Source organism: Globicephala melas, chromosome 13 (genome assembly GCF_963455315.2).
Source record: "Globicephala melas chromosome 13, mGloMel1.2, whole genome shotgun sequence".
NCBI classification, from domain to species: domain Eukaryota; kingdom Metazoa; phylum Chordata; class Mammalia; order Artiodactyla; family Delphinidae; genus Globicephala; species Globicephala melas.
The window spans coordinates 82,111,072-82,135,847 of NC_083326.1; the positions used below are offsets into that span (position 1 = coordinate 82,111,072).

Below are 24,776 nucleotides of genomic sequence, written 5' to 3' on the forward strand. Positions count from 1 at the left end.
AACTCACAAAATGGAAGCCGCGCGCTGATTGGCCGCCGCCACTCCCGGACCTTTAATAAAGAAAGGGGAAGGAAAGATAAATGCAAAAAAGGGGGACTCTCTCCTTCGTCGGTGACTGGAGGAAGGGGGGGTGCGGGGAGAGAAGCATGTGTTCACAATTACAGGGCGCTCCTCTCCAAAAATAAAAACAGAAAGAAGCTTCTATCACCCAGGTCCAGGCAAGGGCTGCATCCTCCCAGGAATGTGAATGCTAATTTGGTTAAAATCCTGGTTTCCCTTCCCCAGCTCCGCTCTGGGGGGAGGGGGTCGCGGGGCAGAAGAGGAAGCCGGAGCCGAGATACCTCGATTGCAACTCGTCTTGGAGCCTCCTTGCCGCCCCTCACGGCTCCCAGCGTCCAAACACACAATCAGACACACACCCCAAAACCCAGCCCTTTCCCCTGAGCCCCCACGCGCCCACCTCCGGTTTTGGCAGTTTGGAAACAGTTTTGGAGGCCCCAGGCGCACGCCGCGGCGGCCGCGGCTCGGAGGGTAACCCCAGCCGCGGGAGGTAGAGCTCGGGGAGACCCCCTCCCCCGCCAGCCAAGCCCCCCACCTAAGTCCCAGCAGAATAAATAAATTAAAAGGCCTTCCCCCCGGGAGGGGGGAGGCAGTGTGGGAGCGCGAGAGTGAGGGGTGGGGGGCCGCTGGGGCCCGGGGCTTTGGCGGCGCAGCTGCCGCCGCCGGGAGAGTGCCTGGGGAAGCGGCGAGGAAGGAGAGGGGAGGAGGAAGAGGAGGAGGAGGAGGAAGAGGAGGAGGGTGAGCGCTCGGGTCGGGCTCCTTAGCGGTGTATTGTGGGATGTGCGGCTACTGGGAGCCGAGCCTCCGCCGCCAGCCGCCTCCCGGGCAGCAGCAGCAGCAGCAGCAGCAGCAGCAGAGGCGGCGGCAGCAGCTCCGGGCCCGGCAGCCGCGGCGGCGGCGCTCCCCCCTCCCGGCCCCCAGTCCGGCCGCCCCGGCCTCGGTTCCCGCGGGGGACACCATGTACTGGCTGGCGGCGCAGGGAGGCCGGCGCCCGGCGGGGATGTAAGCGCGGCTCGGGGAGGGAGAGGCCGCTGCCGGCAGCCGGGCGGCCCGAGCCCCCAGCCCCCAGCCCCGGCCCCGGCCCCCGCTCCGGCCGAGCGGTCGGGCGGGCGGGCGGCGCCAGGCCTGCCGCGAGCCCCGCGCCCGAGCCGGGCGGAGCGAGCGAGCTAGCGCCACGCCGGGCGGCCGGGCGGGTACCATGGGCCGGAGCCCGGGTCCTCCGGGTGCCCCGGGCCCCGCCAGTCTGCACCAAGGGCCCCCGGGAGCCCCTCGCAGCCGCCCCGAGATGGTGGCCGAGCGGGCGGGCGCCTAATTCTCCGGAAGGGTTATTCTCTCGCTCCATTCTTATTTTGGGGGGAGCCAGCGAGACAGCTCCTTTTGGGGCGCGCTGGTAAGGTGGGAGGGGGTGGGGGCTGGACGATTTGATTCCTTCGCGTGTGTGTAGAAGCGGCCGCCGCCGCCACCGCGGCGGAGACGACAACAACTTGCTCGTTTTCAGGTTGGGTTAACGGCATGGAGAACAGTCACCCCCCCCACCACCACCACCAGCAGCCCCCGCCGCAGCCCGGCCCTTCGGGCGAGAGGAGGAACCACCATTGGAGAAGTTACAAGTTGATGATTGACCCGGCTTTGAAAAAGGGGCATCATAAACTGTACCGCTACGATGGGCAGCATTTCAGCCTGGCGGTGAGTAGCCGGCGCGCCTCCCCGCCGCCCGCACCCACCCTCCGAGCCGTGGCGAGGAGGGTGGGGGCGGAAGGGTCCGATCGGCCCGGGGACCCCCCTCCTGACCACCCGGCCAACTGTCAGCCGGGTCCGTAGTCCTGGAGTTTGACAAGTGCCTGGAGAAGGGCGGGGGGTGGGGGGGCTTGCCCCTGTCCCTGGGGAGTTGGACCAGGCCACCCATTACGTCCCCCCCCACCGCTTCCTCCCCACAGATGTCCAGCAACCGCCCGGTGGAAATTGTCGAAGATCCCCGGGTCGTCGGGATCTGGACCAAAAACAAGGAGCTGGAGCTGTCGGTGCCCAAATTCAAAGTAGGGCCCCTCCCCCCTGCCCCGCGCCCCTGACCCCCCTCCCCAAGCCCCGAATTCGAAAATAACGCCAGTCTTGACCGAGCCCAGCCGGATTCTGAGTTCCCGCCGTCCGGGGCCTGGGAAGTTTTGGCGGGGAGGGGGAGATGGCAAAGAGAGGGGTGTCCCCTCTCGGCTACTGTAAACAGAATAACACTCGGTGAAACTGTAATCAAGGCGCTGATACAGTATCCTGCCCGCCCAGCTGGGGGCTCCGGGTCCCCACCTGGCTCCTGCCAGCCCAAGGGCTCGGCCCTGGGACCCGCCCCCCTTCCCAGCCTTGTGGCTTTAGGGGTACAACTTCCTAGCCCAAGGGGTCGCCCCTGCGCTGGCAGCAGGGAGAGGAGGATAGAGTAGGGGGTGGGGAAAGAGAAACTGTTTCTTTTTCCCCTTTCCTTTCGAACCCAGAGGACTTCCACGTTCCAAACGATTTAATCCTCCGCTTCCCGGGCCCGCCCGCGTGCATTTTTTTTTCCAAAAAAAAATTTTTATTTTTTACCTTTCATTGTTTTCAAAGGGCGGGCGAGTGGGGAATTTTGTGTTTTCCATTCGGTTTCAGTGTTCTCAACCTCCCTTCCCCCTCGTCCCCTGCCAGATCGATGAGTTCTATGTGGGCCCGGTGCCTCCGAAGCAGGTGACATTTGCCAAGCTGAATGATAACATCCGTGAAAACTTCCTGAGGGACATGTGCAAGAAGTATGGGGAGGTGGAGGAGGTGGAGATTTTGTACAATCCCAAGACCAAGAAGCACTTGGGCATCGCCAAAGTGGTCTTTGCCACGGTCAGGGGAGCCAAGGAGGCGGTTCAGCACTTGCACAGCACTTCGGTCATGGGCAATATCATCCACGTGGAGCTGGACACCAAAGGTGAGTGGAGGCCCGCTCAGGACAGCCATCGCGGAGGAGCCACAGGACCTGTCAGTGTGACCCCCTCCTCTCCCAGAGGCCCTCTTGCAGTGTTGGGGAGCCCCTCACTCTTCCTTAGGTGCCCCCTACAACCTTTTCTTTTGCCCCCTCCTGAGGGTAGAGTCACGTGGAGCCAAATGTGTTGTCTGTTGCTAGGAGACAAGCTGTAATTTACCAAATGTGCCGGTCCTTGGCCACTGAACCCCAAGGGACCACCCGGAGGCTTCCCCACCGCTGACACCCCCTCGGGCCCCGCGCGGAGCCCTGGTGGCCTGGGTTTAGGCAGTCCCCAGTGTTGCCGTCTGTGTTAGGAGAGAAAGCAGGGTTCGTTTATTTGTGGTGGGGGCGCTGACGGAGAGCCACTAGAACGCCTTTAAATATCCAAAGAGTACGTCCCTCCACTAAAAAGAGAGTCCTCCAGGGATCTGGAGTGCCCCTCCCCCACAGGCCGCCCCTTCCCCTTGGAAGTGGGAACCAATCTGGGCCCAGAGTGTGGTTTCATTGATAATGCTCCCGTTGGAGCTGGGCGGGCTGCTCCCGGTGCTCTAGGGTTGACACTGTCTTCCCTCCTCTCTCTTAAAGAGACAGCACCACCTCCCAAGCAGCGGAATCCCGCTCTGTGCTCACCGAGCCTCTGAGCGGCTGCTGGGAGAGCCGGGCTGGGGAAGCCATACCTCCCACCCTCAGGGTCCTGGGAGGCTTCTCCTCCGTGCTGGCTGGGGGGCTGGCAGGACTCTAGGGCATCCCCTAAAGTTTGCCTGTGACCTCTCTAGAGAAGTTCGTACCAATACAGAAGAAAGTGCCCGGTGCTCTGAGGCCCAGCCAGCCCTGTGACTGGGCAGGGACTGTTGGGTCCAGAGCCCCTGGGACGTCCCCTGGGAGACCCTGCATGGGAGGGTTTAGGTGAGTGGCTTCCAAGGGTTTCGTGAGCACGGGGTTTAGGGGCAACCCGGGCACACCAAACCCAAGACTGGAAAATGTAATCCTTTCTTTTTCGCCTTTAATAATGAGCACATATTGACTGTCTCTAAGACCTTGCTTGGGGATGCGGAGGGATACTGCTTCTGGGTGGGCACAGTTATCCTATAAACTCTTGCCAAACCTGTGCCTAATTCTGAGGTTCCTCAGGGCACAAGCCAGGTTCCTGTTCCAGTCACAGCGCCCTTCACCCCCCTTCTCTAGTTTCTCAAGTCTGTTGGGGAGACCCCTTGGGTGGTTGCAGGCTGACCTCTCCCTGAGAATCAAATGTAGAGCCCCTCTCCCATCACATGCCCATTTTAAGGAGTAGTCAGCCCTCACCAAAATTTCATTTCTGCAAAAAAAAAAAAAAAGAAAAAAGAAAAGGCCCTTAGAGACTGCCACCAAGTTTGTATTTCAAGAAAGAGACCGGTAAAGAGTAGCTCAAGGAATGCGTCTCCTTTGCATATGTAAGCAGCTGCCTCAGAGGGCTCTGTAAATATAGATAATCTGGCCCCCTGGTCTATAGAGGCCTCTCTCTGCCAGGGGGTGGGGCTGGGGTGGAGGGTTACCAGAGTGGTTCAGTGGGCCGGGGGAGGACCTTGTGGAGTTCACAGTAACGCAGTACTAGAGTGCATTTTACAAACTCTGACAGGCACCTGAGAGAGTTAACGACAAAACTGTCACTCCTGTGTCACTGGGTTTCCTCTTCACTTGCTACAAGGCCCTGGATGTTAAGTGGGAAGGTGAGAGGATGGGGATTACCCCTTTCTTTGGGTGGCATGGCCCAGGTGACAGGAAGGGGCTTTGTGTTGAGGCTGGCATTTCTGTATTTGGGGGAGTCCCAGCGCCACGAGGCATTAAATTCTGAATCTCAGGATCAGAAAAATCATACAGTTTAGGAGCTTCATTGAACAGATCGGACTCCGGAGTGAGGTACAAAGAGAGAGAAGTGGGAACTTGGTCAGGGTTACTTAGCTTCCCTAGGCCTGGGGTCCCAGGCACAGGGGCCCCAGGCACAAGGGCCCTACAAGGATGCCCACCTGTGCGGGCTGCCCCATCCTGGAGCCTCACTGAGTCCTCCCTCCCTTGCCTTTTCCACAGGGGAAACCCGCATGCGGTTCTACGAACTGTTGGTCACGGGCCGATACACACCCCAAACCCTCCCAGTGGGCGAGCTGGATGCTGTCTCTCCAATCGTGAATGAGACCCTGCAGGTGGGTTTATGGCTGTCAGTCCTTTCCCCGCCTCCCCACCCCATCACCAGCTCCCTTGATGTGGCTGGCCCCCACCCCACTTCACCATCTCCAGTGTCAGACACCAGGAAAGGAGCCTGGCTGTGCCCACCAAGGCTTCCAGCAGGGGGTCTGAAAGCCCTGTTTGCCAAAGCTGTCCTCTGGCACGGCCCCCAGCCCTCTCTCTGCACACGCTGGGATTCCCATCCCAGAGATCCAGAGTCCACGTGCTTTCCACGTTAATGCTGAAACACTGCTGTGTCCAGGGTCCTAGTCTCTGGTGTCCCGTGCACCCCTCTACCCCTGCCCCCAGAAAGCCGAGTTCAAGTCCCTCCTTCCAGAGCAAGATGGATTCCTTCCCCACCCACCGCCTCCCAGGACCTCACCTGGACCACCATCTCATGGGGAGGTTCTCATCCCAGCTCCTACCCCAGCATCAACCCAGCCACCCTCTGGAATAGCTTTTCCAGAGTGAACAGTCTTTGCTTACTTGCTGGTCAGCTGTTTATCAGGCACTTTACGTGTTACACTATTTTTTTTTTCTTTTCCGGTACGCGGGCCTCTCACTGTTGTGGCCTCTCCCGTTGCGGAGCACAGGCTCCGGACGCGCAGGCTCAGCAGCCATGGCTCACGGGCCCAGCCGCTCCACGGCATGTGGGATCCTCCCGGACCGGGGCACGAACCTGTGTCCCCTGCATCGGCAGGCGGACTCTCAACCACTGTGCCACCAGGGAAGCCCTACGTGTTACACTATTTAAACCCTAAAACATCAAGAGGTTGGAGGGACAAGGCCCTTGGCCGCCCCCTCACTTCCAAGACCATCGTCTGCTATCTCTACCTGGAAGGTCTTTGATATCTGACAGCCTGGGGCAGGAAGGAAATCCCAGTTCACACCAAGATGTCAGGGTCTTATCTTTACTCTGCTTTAGGGATTAGGAAAAACCCTCAAGGTTCTCTGAGGATAATTGGCTACCCCAAGATTAGAGAAGGTGAGGACCATCCAGACACTCCTCTTAAATCTCCCCCCTTCCCTCTGCCACCGCTGCTTCCGTTCACTATGCTGCAGCTCTAGAGTGACCAGTTTGGCTCCGAGCTCCCCGGTAGCTGGAGTGAGAGGGGAAAACAGTCCCATTCTATTGCATGTTTTCCCCTCAGTGATCTCAGACCTCTCTCTCTCTCTCTCTCAAGCTGTCAGATGCCCTGAAGCGCCTCAAAGATGGTGGCCTGTCTGCAGGCTGTGGCTCTGGCTCATCCTCTGTCACCCCCAATAGTGGTGGGACACCCTTCTCCCAGGACACTGCTTATTCCAGCTGCCGCTTGGACACGCCCAACTCCTATGGACAGGGCACACCGCTCACGCCGCGCCTGGGCACCCCCTTCTCGCAGGACTCCAGCTACTCCAGCCGCCAGCCCACGCCCTCCTACCTCTTCAGCCAGGACCCCACAGTGACCTTCAAGGCTCGGCGCCACGAGAGCAAGTTCACGGACGCCTACAACCGCCGCCACGAGCATCATTATGTCCACAACTCTTCTGCAGTCACCGCAGTGGCAGGGGCCACAGCCACCTTCAGGGGCTCCGTGGACCTCCCATTCGGGGCAGTCAGCAGCAGTGGGGGCGGCAGTGGCCCTCCATTCAAGGCCCAGCCACAGGATTCAGCCACGTTTGCCCACACTCCACCGCCTACCCAAGCAGCCTCCGCTCCTGGAGTCACATTCAAGTCGGCTTTCTCTCCATATCAGACTCCTGTACCCCCTTTCCCCCCGCCCCCTGAGGAGCCCGCTGCCGCAACCCCCTTTGGGGCCCGTGACAGTGGGGAGTTCCGGAGAGTACCTGTGCCCCCGCCCCTGCCGCCCACTGAGCCCCTGACAAAGGAGAAGCCAGGCACGCCACCTGGACCCCCGCCCCCTGATGCCAACAGCATGGAGCTGGGCGGCCGGCCGACCTTCGGCTGGAGCCCTGAGCCCTGTGACAGTCCTGGTACGCCCACGCTGGAGTCGTCGCCTGCAGGGCCCGAGAAGCCCCACGACAGCCTGGACTCACGGATCGAGATGCTGCTGAAGGAGCAGCGCACCAAGCTGCCCTTCCTTCGGGAGCAGGACTCAGACACGGAGCTGCAGATGGAGGGCAGCCCTATCTCCTCCTCCTCCTCCCAGCTCTCCCCACTGGCCCCCTTTGGCGCTAACTCTCAGCCTGGCTTTCGAGGCCCCACACCACCCTCCTCACGCCCATCCAGCACCGGCCTGGAGGACATCAGTCCCACACCACTGCCCGACTCGGATGAGGATGATGAACTTGACCTGGGCCTGGGGCCCCGGCCCCCACCCGAGCCAGGCCCCCCAGACCCTACCGGTCTTCTGGGTCAGACAACTGAGGTGGCCTTGGACCTGGCTGGAGACAGGACCCCCACCTCAGAGAAGATGGATGAGGTACCATGGTGTCTGTCCATCTCTGTCTGGGATTGGTTTTGTCTGTCTTGTGGCTCCTTCTTTCCTCCTTGAAACATTCTCCCTGTCGGATAACTAGCTAAGACACAGAAGCAGCAGGGCTAGGGCAGCCAAAATAACAGATCACAAATAAAAAGAGAATGAAAAGAGAATACGAAAAGCACCAGGGGCTATGACTGAGCAGCTGGTTTGCTCTGAGCTCCCTAGCAGCTTTGGTGAAAAGGGAAACATGACCTAGATCTGTTGCTCTCCTTGCTAGGTATGGGAAGTCAAGACCTTTTTCTGGGGATAAATTCTGACTTGAGCTTCTTTGGTTGGAGTTTGCTGAGATCCCAGAGAGGTGGACTGTGGTGATGGTTTGGGGCCTCCTTCTCTGTTGGGAGGCTGGGACCTGATCAGGACTGGTCCTGACACTCAGGCAGATTTGGGAAGAGGGATCAGCCAGAGTGTTCTGCTGAGCTAGGTCAGGTGGCAGCTCTGGAGCACTGTCTCCTAGAACCTGGTGCCCTCTGAAGAGATGGGAAACCATGGTGGGCAGGGAGGACATTGAAATGTTCCTCCTCCCTCTCCCCCTGCGTCCAGGACTGAAGGAGTTAAGGGCTAGCCCGGGGGAGGGCCACAGCCAGAACCAGGCTGAGTTGACCACCCCCCACCCTCTGCCCACCCAGAGATCCTCCTCTGGGGTCTCACTGCAGCCTGAGGGTTGGGGTGGGTGCTGCTGCATGCCACATTCCCTTGGGGGAGGATTCCGTCATCTTCCTTGGCTCTGCTCCTCCCCCCTCCTGGTCCAGGCACCTGCCCTGGCCCTTCTGGCCTGGCAGGCATGAACAGCAGGAGCTCAGACACAGCTCTTCGCCCCCCGTGGGCGGTAGGGAGGAGGGTCCCTCCTCCCCGAGTCCTTTGATTAGGCCGATGTGGCCGCCTCAGGGAAGAACAGAGAGGAACTTGGCTTGCCTGGGAGGGGATTGCAGGTGGCTGGGGCTCCTGGGGGCCTCCAGGCTGTTCTGGGGAAGTGGTTTCTGGCGCTAAGGGGTTCAGGCAGGGAGAGCTGACAGGTGTGCAGAGGTGGGGGAGCTGCTGGCCCTGCTGCCATCCTCCCTTCTTCCCTCCCTCTCCTGCCGGAGGTTAGGGGATGTTTATTTAACCATGCTCACTGGCTGATCCAGGGCCGGGAAGCCCAGAGGAGCCAGAGGGAATGAGCTTTCCCACGGTGTCACTGTAGGAAAGGGGAGACTGAGGCCCAGAGAGCTGGGGTCGGGGATGCCCCGGGACATCAGCCCAGGGAAGCCCGGGAGTACTGATAACCTCCAAGATGGCCCTCGGGAGCCCCCTGCTGACAGTCGGGAGAGCAGCTCCCGGGTTCCTCCGGCCTGAACCCGAGGGAATCCCAGCCTAGGCTGACCACATGGGAGAGCAGCACAGGGGGACACTCCCTTTCTTCACAGAGGCTGATAGTTAAAAGTTCCGGCTCCAGTCCTTAAGTCTTGAGCGCCACCCCTGTCACTTACTGGTCATGTGGCCTTAGGGAAGTTACTTTCCCCGCCTGAGTCTCAGTTTCGTCATCTGTGAAATGGGATAGTGAGAGTAGCTGCCTCACACTAATCTCGGCTTAAGTGAGGTGCCACCTGGGAAGCTCCAGGCACGGCTGGAGCTGATGCCGAATATTCAGCCGCCAGTTCCCGCCGGTTCTCTGCCCCCCCCGCCCCCGGACGCGGGAGGGGCGGAGGGAGGGGCAGGGCCGCGGGCTGGGCTGGATCAGGGTCTCCTTGTGATTGGCTGGCAGCCGTGGCGGCGTTAACCCTATGCGTGCTGCGCTTGCCTTGCTGGGCGCTGTCCAGGACTGATCTGGCGCTGTCCCTGAGTATCAGGCTGAGCCTGCCAGAGCCTCCCTCAGCATGTGTGTGGGACCCCGAGAGGCAGAGTGTGTGTGTCTGTAGAGGGGACAGAGCAAAAGCGGGGGCTTTCTTCTGCCTTAGGTTTGCTTTTCCTCTTCTCTCTCCCCCGCCCCCCATTTCCCTTTGAAGCCTCCCTCACCTGTACGTCTGACCTCTGACCTTACAGCCTGCACAGACCCTGCCCCCTCAGCCTTCAAATGCACTCCCTGGCAACCTACAAAGGCTCTGTCTTCCCAGCCACGTTCATCCAGGCCAGGGCCTGAGCCCCCTTCTCACCTTGGGTCCTGACACAAGAGCCTGGGGGTAGCCCATCCCTCCTCGCCCTACCCCTGCTTTGCCTTCTTGCTCCACCTCTACCTTGTGGACCCCGTGCCCCCCTCCAGTTCCAGGCCTCTGCATCCACCTCCCCAAAGCCCCATGTCTGAATGAAAAGAAGTCCTTTCCCGTTTCACAGCCAGGTCATGCTCGACTCCTCCCATTCACGTGGTGCCACGGTCCTGGATTCCCACAACAACCCCCTGACGCCTCGCTCAGCAGGCACCCTGGGCTCGCATCCCAGCCCGCTTTCTGACTGGCTGGGCCTCTTGGGCCAGTGATTTATGTATAGCTCTCTGAGTGTGTTTCCTCACCTGTCAAAAGGGATTGGACTAGAGCCCTACGTTGTGAGGTTAGGGTGCGGATGAGAAATACGAGATATTATGGGCTGACAACACTCAGCCCCACCGCGGCCCGTACTAAGACTATATGAAAAGAGTAACTAAGGAAAAACGTAAAGACATACCTCCTATTCGTGCACCCTCACTACTGCTAAACGCCCCCGCTGCTCGTGTCACCTTCTCTGCCAGGCCCTCTCTGCCACAGTGAAGACTACAGGCCAACTGGGAACAAAGGCTAGTGAGCCACTTCCTGGTTCAAATCCGGGCTCCATCTCTTAGTGGTTGTGTGGCCTGGGCAAGTTACTTAAGCTCTCAAGTGTTCCAACTTCCTCATCACTAAAACTGGTGATAACAGACCTACTTTACAGGGTTGTTCTGAGGATTAACTGAGTTAAGGTACGTAAAGTGCTTAGAAAGGTGCCTGGCCTGTAGAAAAGGCTAGAGAAGTTTCAACTATTAGTATTATCTTCTCTGAATGCAAATTGAAACAGAGTCTCTCAAATTGAAACAATCTTTTACCCTCTTCACACCTCACTCCCCTTCCCAGCTTTCTTTTTCTCCATGAAGGACTATATATTTCACATTCCTCCTAGTTATCCTTTGCCTTGTCCCTCCAGAAGTTCAGCTCCAAGACAGCAGTAATTTCGTCTGTCTTGTTCACCACTGTGTTCCTAGCACCTGGAACAGTGCCTGCTACACAGCAGGTGCTGAGCAAATGTTTGTTGAATGAATGAATGAGTGAATCTGCATGATAACCCCGTGAGGCAGGTACTGTGGTGCTCATCATGCAGATGGGGAGACTGAGGCTTAGAGAGATTAAACGACTTGCTTGAGGCCACGTGGCTGGCAAGGGAGGGGACCAGGATCAGAGCTGCGGAAGCCACGTTGCTCTCTCTGTCTTGTAGAAGGCTTCTTCTCTGACCTGCGGGTGTTCAGCAGGGGGATCTGGGAGCCTGCTGGGCCACCCGGGCTCACCCTCACCTCTCTCTCCTTGCTCTCCCTGCAGGGGCAGCAGTCCTCGGGGGAGGACATGGAGATCTCAGATGATGAGATGCCCTTGGCCCCCATCACCAGCGCTGACTGCCCCAAGCCCATGGTGGTGACCCCCGGGACGGGGGCTGTGGCAGCTCCCTCTGTGCTGGCCCCGACCTTGCCGTTGCCCCCGCCTCCTGGCTTCCCACCACTGCCCCCGCCCCCGCCGCCCCCCCCGCCCCAGCCTGGCTTCCCCATGCCCCCTCCTCTGCCCCCGCCACCGCCCCCACCGCCCCCAGCCCACCCCGCTGTGACAGTGCCCCCACCACCGCTGCCAGCACCACCGCCCGGTGTCCCACCCCCGCCCATTCTGCCACCGTTGCCGCCCTTCCCACCGGGGCTGTTTCCCGTGATGCAGGTGGACATGAGCCATGTGCTGGGCGGCCAGTGGGGCGGCATGCCCATGTCCTTCCAGATGCAGACGCAAATGCTGAGCCGTCTGATGACGGGCCAGGGCGCTTGCCCCTACCCGCCCTTCATGGCCGCCGCAGCCGCAGCCGCCTCCGCTGGGCTGCAGTTCGTCAACCTGCCGCCCTACCGGGGCCCCTTCTCCCTTAGCAACACTGGCCCCGGCCGCGGGCAGCCCTGGCCACCCCTGCCCAAGTTTGACCCGTCAGTGCCACCACCAGGCTATGTGCCACGCCAGGAGGACCCGCACAAGGCCACGGTGGACGGTGTCCTGCTGGTGGTGCTCAAAGAGCTCAAGGCCATCATGAAGCGGGACCTGAACCGCAAGATGGTGGAGGTGGTGGCCTTCCGGGCCTTCGACGAGTGGTGGGACAAGAAGGAGCGGATGGCCAAGGTGGGTGGGCGGCAGAGACCCGGCCAGGCAGCCTCTCTCCTCCCCAGGCACGTACTGGAAACACCGCCACCCAGACCCCCAAAGCAGAATAGTGTGAGTGTTATTTTGTGAAAGCAGTGTGTCGATGACACAGGTGTGTACTTACAATGCGTTCCTTTTGGGTTCCAACCTCCAAAGCGCGAGGGTCCCTGCTCCGGTGCGGGCAGCTGTAGTAGCCGCTTTGCCCGTGAGGAAGCCGAGGGTCAGGGAGGCAGAGTGGGGCCCTGGGGGCGTCCTGAGTAGTCGGCACAAAATGAGGTAGGTTCCAGGAAAGGAAGTGCCCAGTTACCACGTGGCTGTCACTGTTGAGAGGACGGCAGGCTGCTCAGGGGACAGGGCTGGTGGCAGCGCCGTAACCATGGTCACCTCCCCCTCCTCTCTTGCACCCCAGGCCTCGCTGACCCCGGTGAAGTCCGGTGAGCACAAGGACGAAGACAGGCCGAAGCCCAAGGACCGCATCGCCTCCTGCCTGCTGGAGTCGTGGGGCAAAGGCGAGGGCCTGGGCTACGAGGGCCTGGGCCTGAGCATTGGGCTGCGTGGGGCCATCCGCCTGCCCTCCTTCAAGGTCAAGAGGAAAGAGCCGCCGGACACTGCCTCGTCTGGCGACCAGAAGCGGTTGCGACCCTCAGCCTCCGTGGATGAGGAGGATGAAGGTTTGCGCCCCTCCGCTCGCCGGGTGCTGGGGTCTCCTCCTCTCCCGCGCCCCTGGCCCAGCTCTGACAGCCCTCCTTCCCCACAGAGTCTGAGCGGGAGCGGGACCGCGACATGGCGGATGCCCCCTGTGAGCTCGCCAAGCGGGACCCCAAGGGCGTGGGTGTGCGGCGGCGGCCAGCCCGGCCCCTAGAGCTGGACAGTGGCGGGGAGGAGGACGAGAAGGAGTCGCTGTCGGTGTCCTCATCGTCGTCGGCGTCCTCGTCCTCGGAGTCCTCGACAACCTCGCCCTCATCCTCAGCCTCCGACAAGGAGGAGCGAGAAAGCGCGGAGGAGGAGGGGGAGGGGGAGGAGGAGGAGGGGGAGGAGGAGGAAGGCCCCAGGAGCCAGATCTCCTCCTCCTCGACCTCATCCCTGTCCGATAAGGTACCGTTCGGGCTGGGGAGGCCTGGGGTGCTGGGCCAGGGGAGGAGGCCCTTCGGCTCACCTTTCCTCCGTCCCTCCCCCCCCAGGATGACGATGATGAAGACAGCGACGACAGGGACGAGTCTGAGAATGACGACGAGGACGCAGCCCTGTCGGAGATGAGTGAGAAGGAAGAAGGGGACTCAGATGGAGGTGAGCGGGGCTCCCGGCCCAGCCCGGGGTTCCTCTGCAGAGCGCAGAGCCCGTGCAATAGTCAGCTATACTCTGGGGGCAGGTCTCTTGACTTTGAAGTGTGAACTCAGTAAAGCACAAACAGGGCATGCCCTATGATTCCTTTCTCGTGAAGTGTCCAGAAGGGGTCAATCCATAGAGACAGAAAGCAGACTAGTGGTCGCTGGGGTTAGGGGACAGTGGATAGACGGGTGATCGCTAAAGGGAACGGGCTTCTTCTAGACAAGGGCTAGTTATCCACATTGTGAATATACTGAATACCACTGTATCGTTTACTTTAAGACGGTTAGTTTTATGTTATGTGGATTTCACCTCAGTTTAAAAAAACGTGATGACTAGTTAGTACCGACACGTGCACGCGCGCGCACGCACACACGCACACACACGCGCGCGCACACACACACACACACACACACACACACACCTGAGGGCTATGTTCAGCCCAGTGCCGCCAGTTGTGAGACGTTTGGTGAAGTACCTGGCTGGAGCACAGCAGATAATGACAGCGCCCCTGCCTGTGTCCCCCGCCCAGAGGAGACAGTGAGCATCGCCACCTCCAAGGCTGGAGCTGAGTCCTCCAGTGAGAGCTCTGAGTCTTCTGACTTCGAATCAAGCTCCGGGTCCTCCTCATCACCTTCCGAAGATGAAGAAGAACTGGCAGCAGGGGAGGAAGATGAGGCGGAAGGGGAGGAGGCAGCTGCAGAAGAAAGCGTGGCTCCCGCTGCCCCTGACGAGGACTTTGAGGACGTGGCCACAGGAGCACCCGTGACGGAGTCGCTGGTCCCAGAAGAGGAGGTGGACATCGAGGCTGAGGACGAAGCCTCCGAGGCGCGGACCCCGATGCTGGAAGAGCCTCCCTTGCCTGTGGGTGTCGAGGAGCTGGCTGGCTGCAAGGAGCCCCCCGACGAGCCAGGCCTGAACCAGGAAGGGGCCAGGTTGCTGTCTCCAGAGCCCCCTGCTGGAGAGATGGAGGCCCGGCCCCTGCCATCCCCGGAGCCCACCCCAGGTAACACTTGCAGCCCCTGGGAGGGCGGTGGGCATGGAAGCAGGATGTCCTCACCGTGAGAGTGAGCCCAGCCTCCTTTATACTAATCACTTCACCTTAACTAGTCAGTTTCCTCATCTGTAAAATGGGATCCGTGTGTTGTGCTTCCCCTATGAGGTCATATGGGAGGACAGAGTGAGATGACTTATGACGTGCCAGCATGGAGCCTGGCACCTGTTAGATCCCAGAGGGGTCTGCTGCTGTCACCATTCCTCTGTCAGTATTTCCCTGGGGTTTAGTCCTTGGACCATTAATTAGTCCCATGAGATGCTCCCAGGAGAGGGCGTGTGGGTGCATGCAGGTGTGTATGGTCATTTCAGTGACAGAAAGCAGCAGAGAAGGCCTCGGGGTGCTGGGCCAGTTGAGAAGAGGCCATGGACGCTGCCCCCTCCACCATCTTGGTGGAGCTGCACAAAGCATGTTAAAGGCTCTAACAACGCTGTCCAATGGAACTTTCTGCAGTGATAGAAACGTGCTGTCCAATAGAACTTTCTGCGGTGATAGAAACGTTCTCTCTCTGTCCTGTCCAATACTGTAGCCACTAGACACCGTGTTGCTAAGAGCAGTTGAAAGGTGGAGAGTGCCACTGTGGAACAGAATTTGTGACGTTGTCTCATTTTCATTAGTATAAACTTACATAGCCACATGTGGTTAGTTTGTACCGGTAATAGTCCTTGAGAAAAGAAACCCGTTGTATTTTGTTTAATTCTGTGTTATTTGGCTATAGAACCACAGGTCTTTGAATATTGTTAAACGTATTAATTGAGCCTCTATTGTCGTCCCCAGTACTGTTTTATGAACTGATAATACAACAGTGGACCAAACAGACAAAAATACCTGGGGCTTACACTCTGGGGCAGGGTGATGGATGACAGCAGATAAGTTAGAAAATGTATTCTGTGACAGTAGAGATAAATGCTAAGAGAAAACCTTAAAGGCTCTGAAAAGTCCTGCAGCAAAGAGACTTGTTGGATTTTATTTGATAGAGCTCATTTTTTTGGTCCATGGGATGTTCCCAGTTCACAGGAACACCGTTCTAAAGACAGTGTTGAGGGCTACAACCATGTCTCCTGCATCTTTGATTTACTTCCACCAACATTTATCAGACACCTACTGTGTGCCTGACACTGGGCCGGGTGCTGAGCGGTCCTTGAGCGGCTTAGCTGGAGGAGGACAGTCCATATACTCACAGAACCCCTAGGGACCCAGAGGGTATGAGTGCATACCCAGAGACGTGTCAAGTGCATAGTAGGGCAGCATGAGTAGGGCGCTGAGGGACATCTGAATCAAATAATAAAGGTCTGGTTTTTGCCCACCTCTCTGCAGAGAACAACCTGGAAGCGGAGCCTGCGCCCCCCGCGCTGCTCTCCTTACCCCTGCAGCCACCGTTGCCGCCCGCTCGACCACCCCGGCCACCCAGCCCACCACCAGAGCCCGAGACCCCAGACCTCCCGCTCCCAACAGTCCCTCTGGAGCCTCCCCATGAGGACCAGCCCCCACGTACTCCAGGCCTCTGTGGCAGCTTGGCCAAGTCGCAGAGCGCAGAGGCCGTGCCGGCCACACCGAGTGGGGAGCCCCTGCCGTCGGGGGGCAGCAGTGGCCTGCCCCTGAGCTCCCCGCAGCTGCCAGGCAGCCCCTTCTCCTACCCATCCCCATCCCCCGGCTTGAGCAGCGGGGGCCTCCCGAGGACACCTGGCCGGGACTTCAGCTTCACACCCACCTTCCCTGAGCCTGGTGGGCCCCTGCTCCTGCCTGTCTGTCCCCTCCCAGCTGGCCGGCGTGATGACCGGTCTGGCCCCCTGGCCTCCCCTGTGCTCTTGGAGACAGGCCTGCCGCTCCCTCTGCCCTTGCCCTTGCCCCTGCCCTTGGCATTGCCCGTACCCGTCCTGCGGGCCCAGACTCGGGCCCCCACCCAGCTGCCACCCCTGCTGCCTGCTCCGCTGGCCCCCTGCCCACCCCCCATCAAGAGGAAGCCGGGCCGGCCCCGGCGATCCCCGCCGGCTGTGCTCTCCTTGGATGGGCCCTTGGTCCGGGCGCCAGGAGGGCCCCCCCTGGGCAGGGACCTCCTGCTTCTGCCAGGCCAGCCACAGACCCCTGTCTTCCCCAGCACCCACGACCCCCGGACCGTGACCCTGGACTTCCGGAACGCGGGGATCCCGGCTCCCCCCCCACCCTTGCCCCCCCAGCCTCCTCCGCCCCCACCTCCGCCACCTGTTGAGCCCACCAAGCTGCCCTTTAAGGAGCTAGAGAACCAGTGGCCCTCTGAGGCCATCCCTCCGGGTCCCCGTGGGCGCGACGAGGTCACCGAGGAGTTCATGGACCTGGCCAAGGTGCGGGGGCCCTGGCGCCGGCCACCGAAGAAGCGCCACGAGGACCTGGTGGCCTCAGCCTCCCCCGAGCTCTCACCGCCGCAGCCCCTCTTTCGGCCTCGCTCAGAATTTGAGGAGATGACCATCCTGTATGACATTTGGAATGGCGGCATCGACGAGGAGGACATCCGCTTCCTGTGTGTCACCTACGAGCGTCTGCTGCAGCAGGACAACGGCATGGACTGGCTCAATGACACGCTCTGGGTCTACCATCCCTATATCCTGCCAGGCAGGGTGGGGGGGCTGCACCTCCCAGGATAGCGCACATCACTGTCACTTACGGAGCAGTGTCTATGCCGGCACCGTGCCAGGCTCTGTACAGAGTCATCACTGGCACTTTTAAACACTGCCCTCTGTGCCAGAATTGGCAGGTCTGGGGGCTAAATGTAACAATGTGATTGTACAACATGACAGAAGCAGGGGCTGACAGAAGGTTCACTCTCCCTGGCTCCCTCTCATCGCCTAATTTAATCTTCCCAACAGCCTAGTGAGGTAGGGGCTGCTATTATTCCCATTTTACATCTGAAGAAGCCGAGGCTCAGAGAGGTTAAGTTACCTGCCCGAAGTCACACAGCTATGAAGTAGCAGAGTAGAGATTTGAACCCAGGCAAATGTGGCTCCAGAATCTGCGTTCTCAGCCACGATGCCACGCCACAGTCGGTTGTTACCACAACCCTATGAAGTTGGCGCTGCTTTTATCCCTGTTGTACCAAATGAGTTTATTGAGTTTATTTACTCTGTGTCAGGAACTCTGCTAAGCAGCCTAAGCATCTGTAGTCATTCCACGGGGCATCGTCATCCCCAATTTGCATATGGGGAAACTGAGGCAGAGGGTGGTTTTAAAAAAAAAAAACACCCAAGGCCATGCAGCTGGGTACCTGTCAGAGTTCTGACCACGGTGGAGTTGGCCAGTGGGCAGGTGCAGGGAAGTGGTGTAGGTGTGGGCTGTGGAGCTGGGCGTCCTCGGCCTCCTGCAGATGGGTCTGAGGGTGGAGAGGCCAGGCCCGGGAGGGCGGGTCTCCAGGCAGGACTGGGAGGGGCTCTCCGAGAATGTCCATGTGGCCCTTGACCCACACCCACCCACCAGCCTCTCTTCAGCTAAGAAGAAGAAACGGGACGACGGCATCCGGGAGCACGTGACAGGCTGCGCCCGCAGTGAGGGCTTCTACACCATCGACAAGAAGGACAAGCTCAGATACCTCAACAGCAGCCGCGCCAGCACCGACGAGCCCCCCACGGACACCCAGGTACGGCCATCGGGGCCTGGACACCCCGGAGCCTCCCGGGCTGCGCAGAGGGTGGGGCCCTCCTGGAGGGGGTGTCAGGCACCGGGAGCGGTTGTGGAGCCAGAGGGGCCGGTGCATGGAGCACGAAGCGTGCCACTCCCCTGGGTGCTCAAGTGTGAGAGGTGAGGTGAGGGGCGGGTAGGGGAGAGCCTCCGAAGGGTTTTAATCAGGGATACGAACAGAGTTGAGTTGCATTTCCAGAAGTTTCCTTCATTCTTCTTGAAATTAAGGAAATAAATTGGGTAGGTTGGACATGGGGGGCCGTGTGGGAAAAAGAAGATGCATTTGAAAGACTCTCAGGAATATTCGAACATTAGAAGGTCAGATGGATGGGACTGGGGGGCCTGACTGGTTACAGGAGGCAGAATGGGGTGGGACGCTGCTGGGTCCGGCCTTGGGGACTGCGTAGCTGGATGCCAAGCACTGAGGTGAGAAGGAAGGTGGGACCCCCACTTTGGGATGGTTTGAGTTTCGGGGTTTGTGGAACATCCAGGTCGTGAGGTCTGGCGGACGGTTAGATATATGGGTACAGTAGAGAGCTTGGGAGAGGGACGTCTGGTCTGGGGACCTAAATTTGGGCATCATGAGGATGGAAATGTTAGCCAAAGGCCACAGCAGGGGTGAGCCGACCCGGGAGAACATCTGGAGGGGAGTGAAGCTCCAGGTGTCAATGGTGGGGACAGAGGAAGAGGGAGGCCAAGAGAGGGAAGGGATGCGAGGCTGCTGGGAAGAACCGTGATTTTGAATGAAGCCACGGGGTGTTAGGTAGACAGACACCCACCATCTCTGTCCAAAAAGCGGAGATGCTTTCAAATCTAGCTGAGAAGGGAAACGACAGCAAGAGTGAAGAGAACGCTGCGTCGTCTTGTTTAAGATCAGAGGAACTTGATCACGTTCAGATTCCGACGGGAAGGACCCCGTAGAGGAGAGGTGGCTATTAGGAAGCTCGGAGCAAGGAAGCTGGGAAGCTAGGGCCACAGAGCTCACGGTGGGGTTGCCAAGGATGAGACCGGGATGCGGGTTCCCTGTGGCCAGCTCCCCCAGGCGGCCGCGCCCCTCTCTGATCCGTCACCCGCCGTCCCCATCCTTGTACCCATCCTCACAGGGCATGAGCATCCCAGCGCAGCCTCACGCCTCCACACGGGCCGGCTCGGAGCGGCGTTCCGAGCAGCGCCGCCTGTTGTCCTCCTTCACTGGCAGCTGTGACAGTGACCTGCTCAAGTTCAACCAGCTCAAGGTGAGGCTGGGCCCCACCTGGGGCGGCCGGGGCGGCCACAGAATCCGGAACCAGGGCTCTCACCCCCATCCCCTTCCCTCCCCCAGTTCCGGAAGAAAAAGCTCAAATTCTGCAAGAGTCACATTCACGACTGGGGCCTGTTCGCCATGGAGCCCATCGCAGCCGACGAGATGGTCATCGAGTACGTGGGCCAGAACATCCGCCAGGTAAGCGCTGCCGGCCAGGACAGGTGTCGGGGTGGGGCTGCGGCCAGCCCCGCCCAGACTGAGGCCTCTTCCTGGCCAGGTGATTGCGGACATGCGGGAGAAACGTTACGAGGACGAGGGCATCGGTAGCAGCTACATGTTCCGGGTGGACCACGACACCATCATCGACGCCACCAAGTGCGGCAACTTCGCGCGTTTCATCAACCACAGCTGCAACGTGAGTGCCCGGCTCGGGGCAGCCGCCCCTGCTGCTGTGCCAGGAGGACCCGCAACCGGAGGGCACAGGAACCGGCGCGGCCTCCTTCCCGAGCTCGGGGCCCACAAGGATAGCGGGGAGGGAGGTGGAGGTGTGAGGCCTTATCCAAGGAGCCGTTCTCCTCTGAGCTTCAGTTTTCTCATCTGCAAAATGCGCATAATGAGACCAGAGGTGCTCGTGACATGGTCCATACAGCTGGTATTAACAGAGTTCCTTCCCCGTGCTGGGCGTTTTCGATGCCTCTGGGGCATTGCTGGCCAGTAGAACTTTCGACAGTGACGGAAGTGCTCTGCATCCTTGCTGTCCACTGATATACACGTGTGGTGTTGAGCGCTTGAAACGTGGCTAGTGTGGCTAAAAAACTGAGTGTTTTTTTTTGCGGTACGCGGGCCTCTCACCGCTGTGGCCTCTCCCGTTGCGGAGCACAGGCTCCGGACGCGCAGGCTCAGCAGCCATGGCTCACGGGCCCAGCCGCTCCGCGGCATGTGGGATCCTCCCGGACCGGGGCACGAACCCGTGTCCCCTGCATCGGCAGGCGGACTCTCAACCACTGCGCCACCAGGGAAGCCCCCAAAACTGAGTGTTTAATTTAACTTAAAGAGTCACACTCGGCTACTGACGGCTGACATGGCACAGGTCTGGGTGTGGAGGTGGGCGTTGATAACAAGGGTGGTCCTCTCGTGAATATAAGCACGGGGAGCTTCAAATGGAGGACAGGCACCCCTGGCTGTAGGTTCAGGTCTTGGCATTGCTACTTAGTGAGCGACTGTAGGCAGGTCACTTCATGTCTCGGTGCTTCAGTTTCCTAATCTGTAAAACTGGGATGATAACAGTCCCTCCTCATGGGGTGTTGGGAGGACCAAGCGGGTTACCGAGGGCAGGCCTTCTGTGCAGATACAGCGGGCGCTCAGTACGTGCCAGCTCGCATGACTGTGACTTGATCATACGCTGGGGCCCGTAGGGACTTCGCTGTGCGTCTCCTGTGAGAGCTGAGGGGTAAGAGGGAATTACCCGGGTGCAGTAATGAGTGAGTGAGGTGAGGCCTGGGGCAGGGAGGGAGAACACCTGTTTGAGGGGCAGTGAGATGAGGTAGGGGCAGAGGGCAGGGTGAGAGGACGAGGTTGGCGGGGTTGGTGGTGGCTGGGTCACTCAGCCTTGCAAGCAGAGCTGAGAACTTTCTCTAAAAGCCGAGGCCGGCTGTTGCCCTGGGGTGACGGGATTTGCTGTCCCTTTGGAAACATTTCCCTGGCAGCTGGGTCAGGAGTTATTCCGAGTTCAGAGAGGCAGCGGGAGCCGCTGCAGTCCAGGCAAGTGATGACAGAATCAAGAGGCCCTTTGAGGCAGAAGCCGCTGGGCGTGGTGGGCTGGATCCAGCACTGCTAGAGGGGAGGCGGGGGGCAGATGCTTGGGGGACTGGGTGCGTGGAATGGCCGCTCCCTAGGTCTGAGTTTACTGACTCAAAGTTGTCTCCTTGAGCTGCCAAAAGGTGGATATGGAGCAGCTAGTTGGATCTGGGGGCCTGGAGTGCAGGCAGGCAAACCTTTTCTGTAAAGGACCAGGTAGTAAGTATTTTTGGCCGTGTGGCCCAGACCATCTCATAGCAACTACTTACCTGCCATTGTAACAAAGGTAGCCATAGGCAATATGTAGTGAATGAGCGTGTGCCAATAAAACTTTATTTTCAAGAACAGGCAGCTGGGGGCCGGAGTTTGCTGACCCCTTCTCTAGAGCTCAGAAGTAGGGCCTGGGCTAGAAACATAAATTTGGGGATCACCTGCGGTATAAAAGTAAATTGGATATTTCCCTGCAAAATTTATTATTATGACAATCATGATTCTTATTTAATATCAGAGACAGGGGGCCCTGGTCCGCCAGATGGGGGAGCCGAGGCCTAGGGCAGGTGGCCAGTGGGCAGTGGGGTCATGCGGCCAGTACATCAGGCCTTGAGCACGGGGCTCGGTCGGGTTTGGGGGACTGCGGTCAGGGAGGGCCCGGGTGGGGTCCCAGGTGGGTCGGCTCACCCTCCCCCCCACATCCCACCCACAGCCCAACTGCTACGCCAAGGTCATCACCGTGGAGTCGCAGAAGAAGATCGTCATCTACTCGAAGCAGCACATCAATGTCAACGAGGAGATCACCTACGACTACAAGTTCCCCATCGAGGACGTCAAGATCCCCTGCCTCTGCGGCTCCGAGAACTGCCGGGGGACCCTCAACTAGGCCCGGTGCCTGGGGATGTCAGCCGCCCCCGGCGCCCGAGCGTGGACCCCTGGCCCCGGGGCCAGACCCCACCTCCCACCCCCATTTCAGGTGCTGTCCCTCTACCCAGCAGCCGTGCCAGGGCCTGGCGCCCCCAACACTACCCCCAGGACCCACCGCAGCTCCGGCCCCTCAGTGGGAAAGGGCTTCTCTGTCTCTCAGCCCATGTCTCTTTCATTTTTTTAAAGAAATGCTCCTTTCGGGACTTTGGTTTCCGGTGTAAATGTCTCCCCCCACCCCCCTACCTCCCCGGCGTCTCCCCTTCCTCCACCTCTTTCTCTCTGTCTTCTCTGTCCAGCCTTCCCTTCCCGGTCAGCCTCTTCCCATGAATGCTGCTACGTTGTTTTCATCTTCTCATTCTTTTCTTCTTCTTCATGAGAAAAGACGCTTTAACCATTGAAATGTGAAGGCAGAATCAGAGAGTGGGGACCCCAGGAAGGGGCTGCGTGGTTTGATGGTGTGTCGGTCCACGTTCTGGAACCCTCCGGGCCCGGGCGCCGGGCCAGGTGCTGCAGAGGAGGGGGGTCGGGCCAGGCGGCTTTGACCTCAGAACACTACGGAAGGCCCGCTCTCTGCCGGCGGCGGACTCAGTGAGAAGACCCCCCTCTTTCCGACCCCCCTCCAGTCTGTTCCTTCCCCAGCAGCCTGGGGGTACCTTCCCCCCTCCCCCAGCAGACCCTGGTGGAGCCACGCTGGTCCCAGGCAGGAATTTCCCCTGGGGCTCTCCCTGCCACCCCACACCCCTCCACCCCCCAAATCTTGGGTTCAGTGTTTACTTTCTCATTCGAATGCCAGCGGGGGGGCGGGGGCTGGGGGGAGCTGGAAGGGTTGTGTTTACTTACCCTCTCCTGCCCTCACCTTCACCCCCAGGGGAGAGAAGCACCTCCCACCAGGGCAGGCGGGTCCTGAGTCCCGCCACTACGGGTGTCTGACCGAATGCCTGACCGAATGCGCGTGTGGCGTATTTTTGTTTGCTTATAAGCTTCACCCGCTCGCCCCCAGCCTGTAGCCTGACTCACCCTGCCAGCAAGCCCCTCGCCCCAAGAAGTCAAGAGCATATTTATTTTCAGAGTGAGAAGATTTATTTCTCCCAGAGAAAGGAAAATCTTGGAAAAGATTTAAAAACTCAGATCTACGTCTGACAGGTTTTTGGTTTTTTTTTAACCCTTGGCATCATCTTTAGAGTTCCTTTCCACGGATTTTTTTTTTTTTCTTGTGCGTGTATAAAATCAAAACAAAGGGGGAAAAAATAGGTTTTTGAAGTTCAGAACAGATTTCTGTACATAGGCTGCCATAAAGGACTTTTTTTCGGGAACATTGTTTCTTGTAGAAACATGTGGGAAGACTTTTTTGCTTATTTCTTTGTACTTCCAAAAAAAACCACACACACACACACACAAGCAAGTCCCCCGCACCCCAGAAAGCAAAGAAGGCATGTAAATAATTTATGGAAAGTGACTGTTGTGACCAGGAGTCATCCTCACCAAGACGGGAGAGCTCCCGGCGGGGCTGCCCCGACCCTGCAGATGCAGGCCCGGAGCCTCTGGTATCTCAGCTTGTGTCAAGCTTGTTATCATGTAAATTCTGTACAAAGAATTGTTATTTTTCTCTTTTTTTTTTGTCGTTGGTGGTTTTGTTGTGTTTTTCTTTTTTTTTTTTCAATTTCTTTACCCCATGCCCTCTCTGTTTGAGACTATGCCCACCGGTTTCAATCTTCATGAAATCGGTGGCATTAAGACACGGAGGGGGACCTGGGCACAGCGGCAACCTTCTCTTCCTTTTGCGGTTTTCTGCCTCATTGTGCAACTGAGGAAATATTTATTTTTCACATGAGGAAATGTGTACTTTGTAGAGATGGCCGATTTAAGTTACTTCTGGAGCCCCCAAGGGGCTGTCTTCAGTCTGTCGCCTCCTCCCGTAAAAGAAGTGGGGCAGGGGTAATGTGAGGAAACCAGGGTCCAGGGTCCTGCCTCAGCCCTCACTCTGGCCTCACCTTGCCCAACCAGCCTTCCCTACGGGCGAGCAAGGGCCTGGACCCTCCCTGTCCCCAGGAACCACCACCCCCCCGTCCCACCCCTGAAATGGCTTGCAATAGCCAGAAATGTGTCAACTCATTTTTCTTTCAATGCCTTCATTTTCATTGAAAAATGAAAATGCTTTTGAAGAATTGGGGGTTTCTGCTTTTTCTTTTTCTTGTCCTTGCCCCCCGCCGCCTCCCTCCTCCAGCAAAGAAGAGAACCCATAAGTTTTAGGGATGTTTGTGCATATAGATTCTCATCGTACGTAACTTGTTTTGAAGAGAAGTGTTTCCGTTGTGGGTGTGTCTTGCTGTAAATATTTGTTCATATTTTTGTGAATTCAATACTATGTACCATTGTATTATAGTAACTTTTATAAAGCAAACCATAAATATACTGACTTTTCTTACAGATACGCCATCTCCCTTGCTCTCCTCTCTCTTCTCCTCCTTCTTTCTTTCTGTTGGGGGCACACCCTGCTCGCTAAGGAGCGGGTGCTCCGGTAGTCAGGGGTAGGGGTGGAAGGAGCTAGGTGGGGTGTGGTACATTCAGACCATCTGCTTTTTTAAAAACCTATATATATTTTTCTTCCACTTTTATTGAGCTGTAATTGACATACAGCACTGTAAGACCAGCTGTTCTTAAACTCTAAGCCTGTAGGTGGATTCTTTGAACTGGGACAAGTTATAGTCAG

General features: G+C 58.6%; 1 protein-coding gene across 2 annotated transcripts; it reads left to right on the forward strand.

Moving 5' to 3' along the window:
* The first annotated feature begins 808 nt into the window (after positions 1-808).
* On the forward strand, positions 809-24,495 carry SETD1B (SET domain containing 1B, histone lysine methyltransferase). Of its 2 annotated transcripts, none has more exons than XM_030860228.3 (17): positions 809-1,062; positions 1,559-1,746; positions 1,998-2,096; positions 2,728-2,998; positions 5,099-5,211; positions 6,418-7,656; positions 11,232-12,059; positions 12,490-12,751; positions 12,838-13,175; positions 13,262-13,367; positions 13,939-14,412; positions 15,778-17,037; positions 17,901-18,067; positions 19,212-19,343; positions 19,430-19,549; positions 19,629-19,766; positions 21,852-24,495. In XM_030860228.3, the coding sequence occupies exons 2-17, from the start codon at positions 1,573-1,575 to the stop codon at positions 22,023-22,025; spliced, it is 5,895 nt and encodes a 1,964-aa protein (XP_030716088.1). In that variant the 5' UTR covers positions 809-1,062; positions 1,559-1,572; the 3' UTR covers positions 22,026-24,495. The 2 variants fall into 2 exon arrangements, with proteins under 2 accessions (XP_030716088.1, XP_060166253.1); XM_060310270.2 differs by lacking the exon at positions 809-1,062 and adding an exon at positions 1,408-1,450.
* Positions 24,496-24,776: the final 281 nt, after the last annotated feature.

Excerpts from the sequence above, each read along its gene's own strand:
- SETD1B (XM_030860228.3), top strand. The coding sequence starts at position 1,573 with ATGGAGAACAGTCACCCCCCCCACCACCACCACCAGCAGCCCCCGCCG. Across the intron at positions 1,747-1,997 it reads GGCAGCATTTCAGCCTGGCG|ATGTCCAGCAACCGCCCGGT; the intron begins GTGAGTAGCCGG and ends TCCTCCCCACAG. Across the intron at positions 12,060-12,489 it reads AGAAGGAGCGGATGGCCAAG|GCCTCGCTGACCCCGGTGAA; the intron begins GTGGGTGGGCGG and ends CTTGCACCCCAG.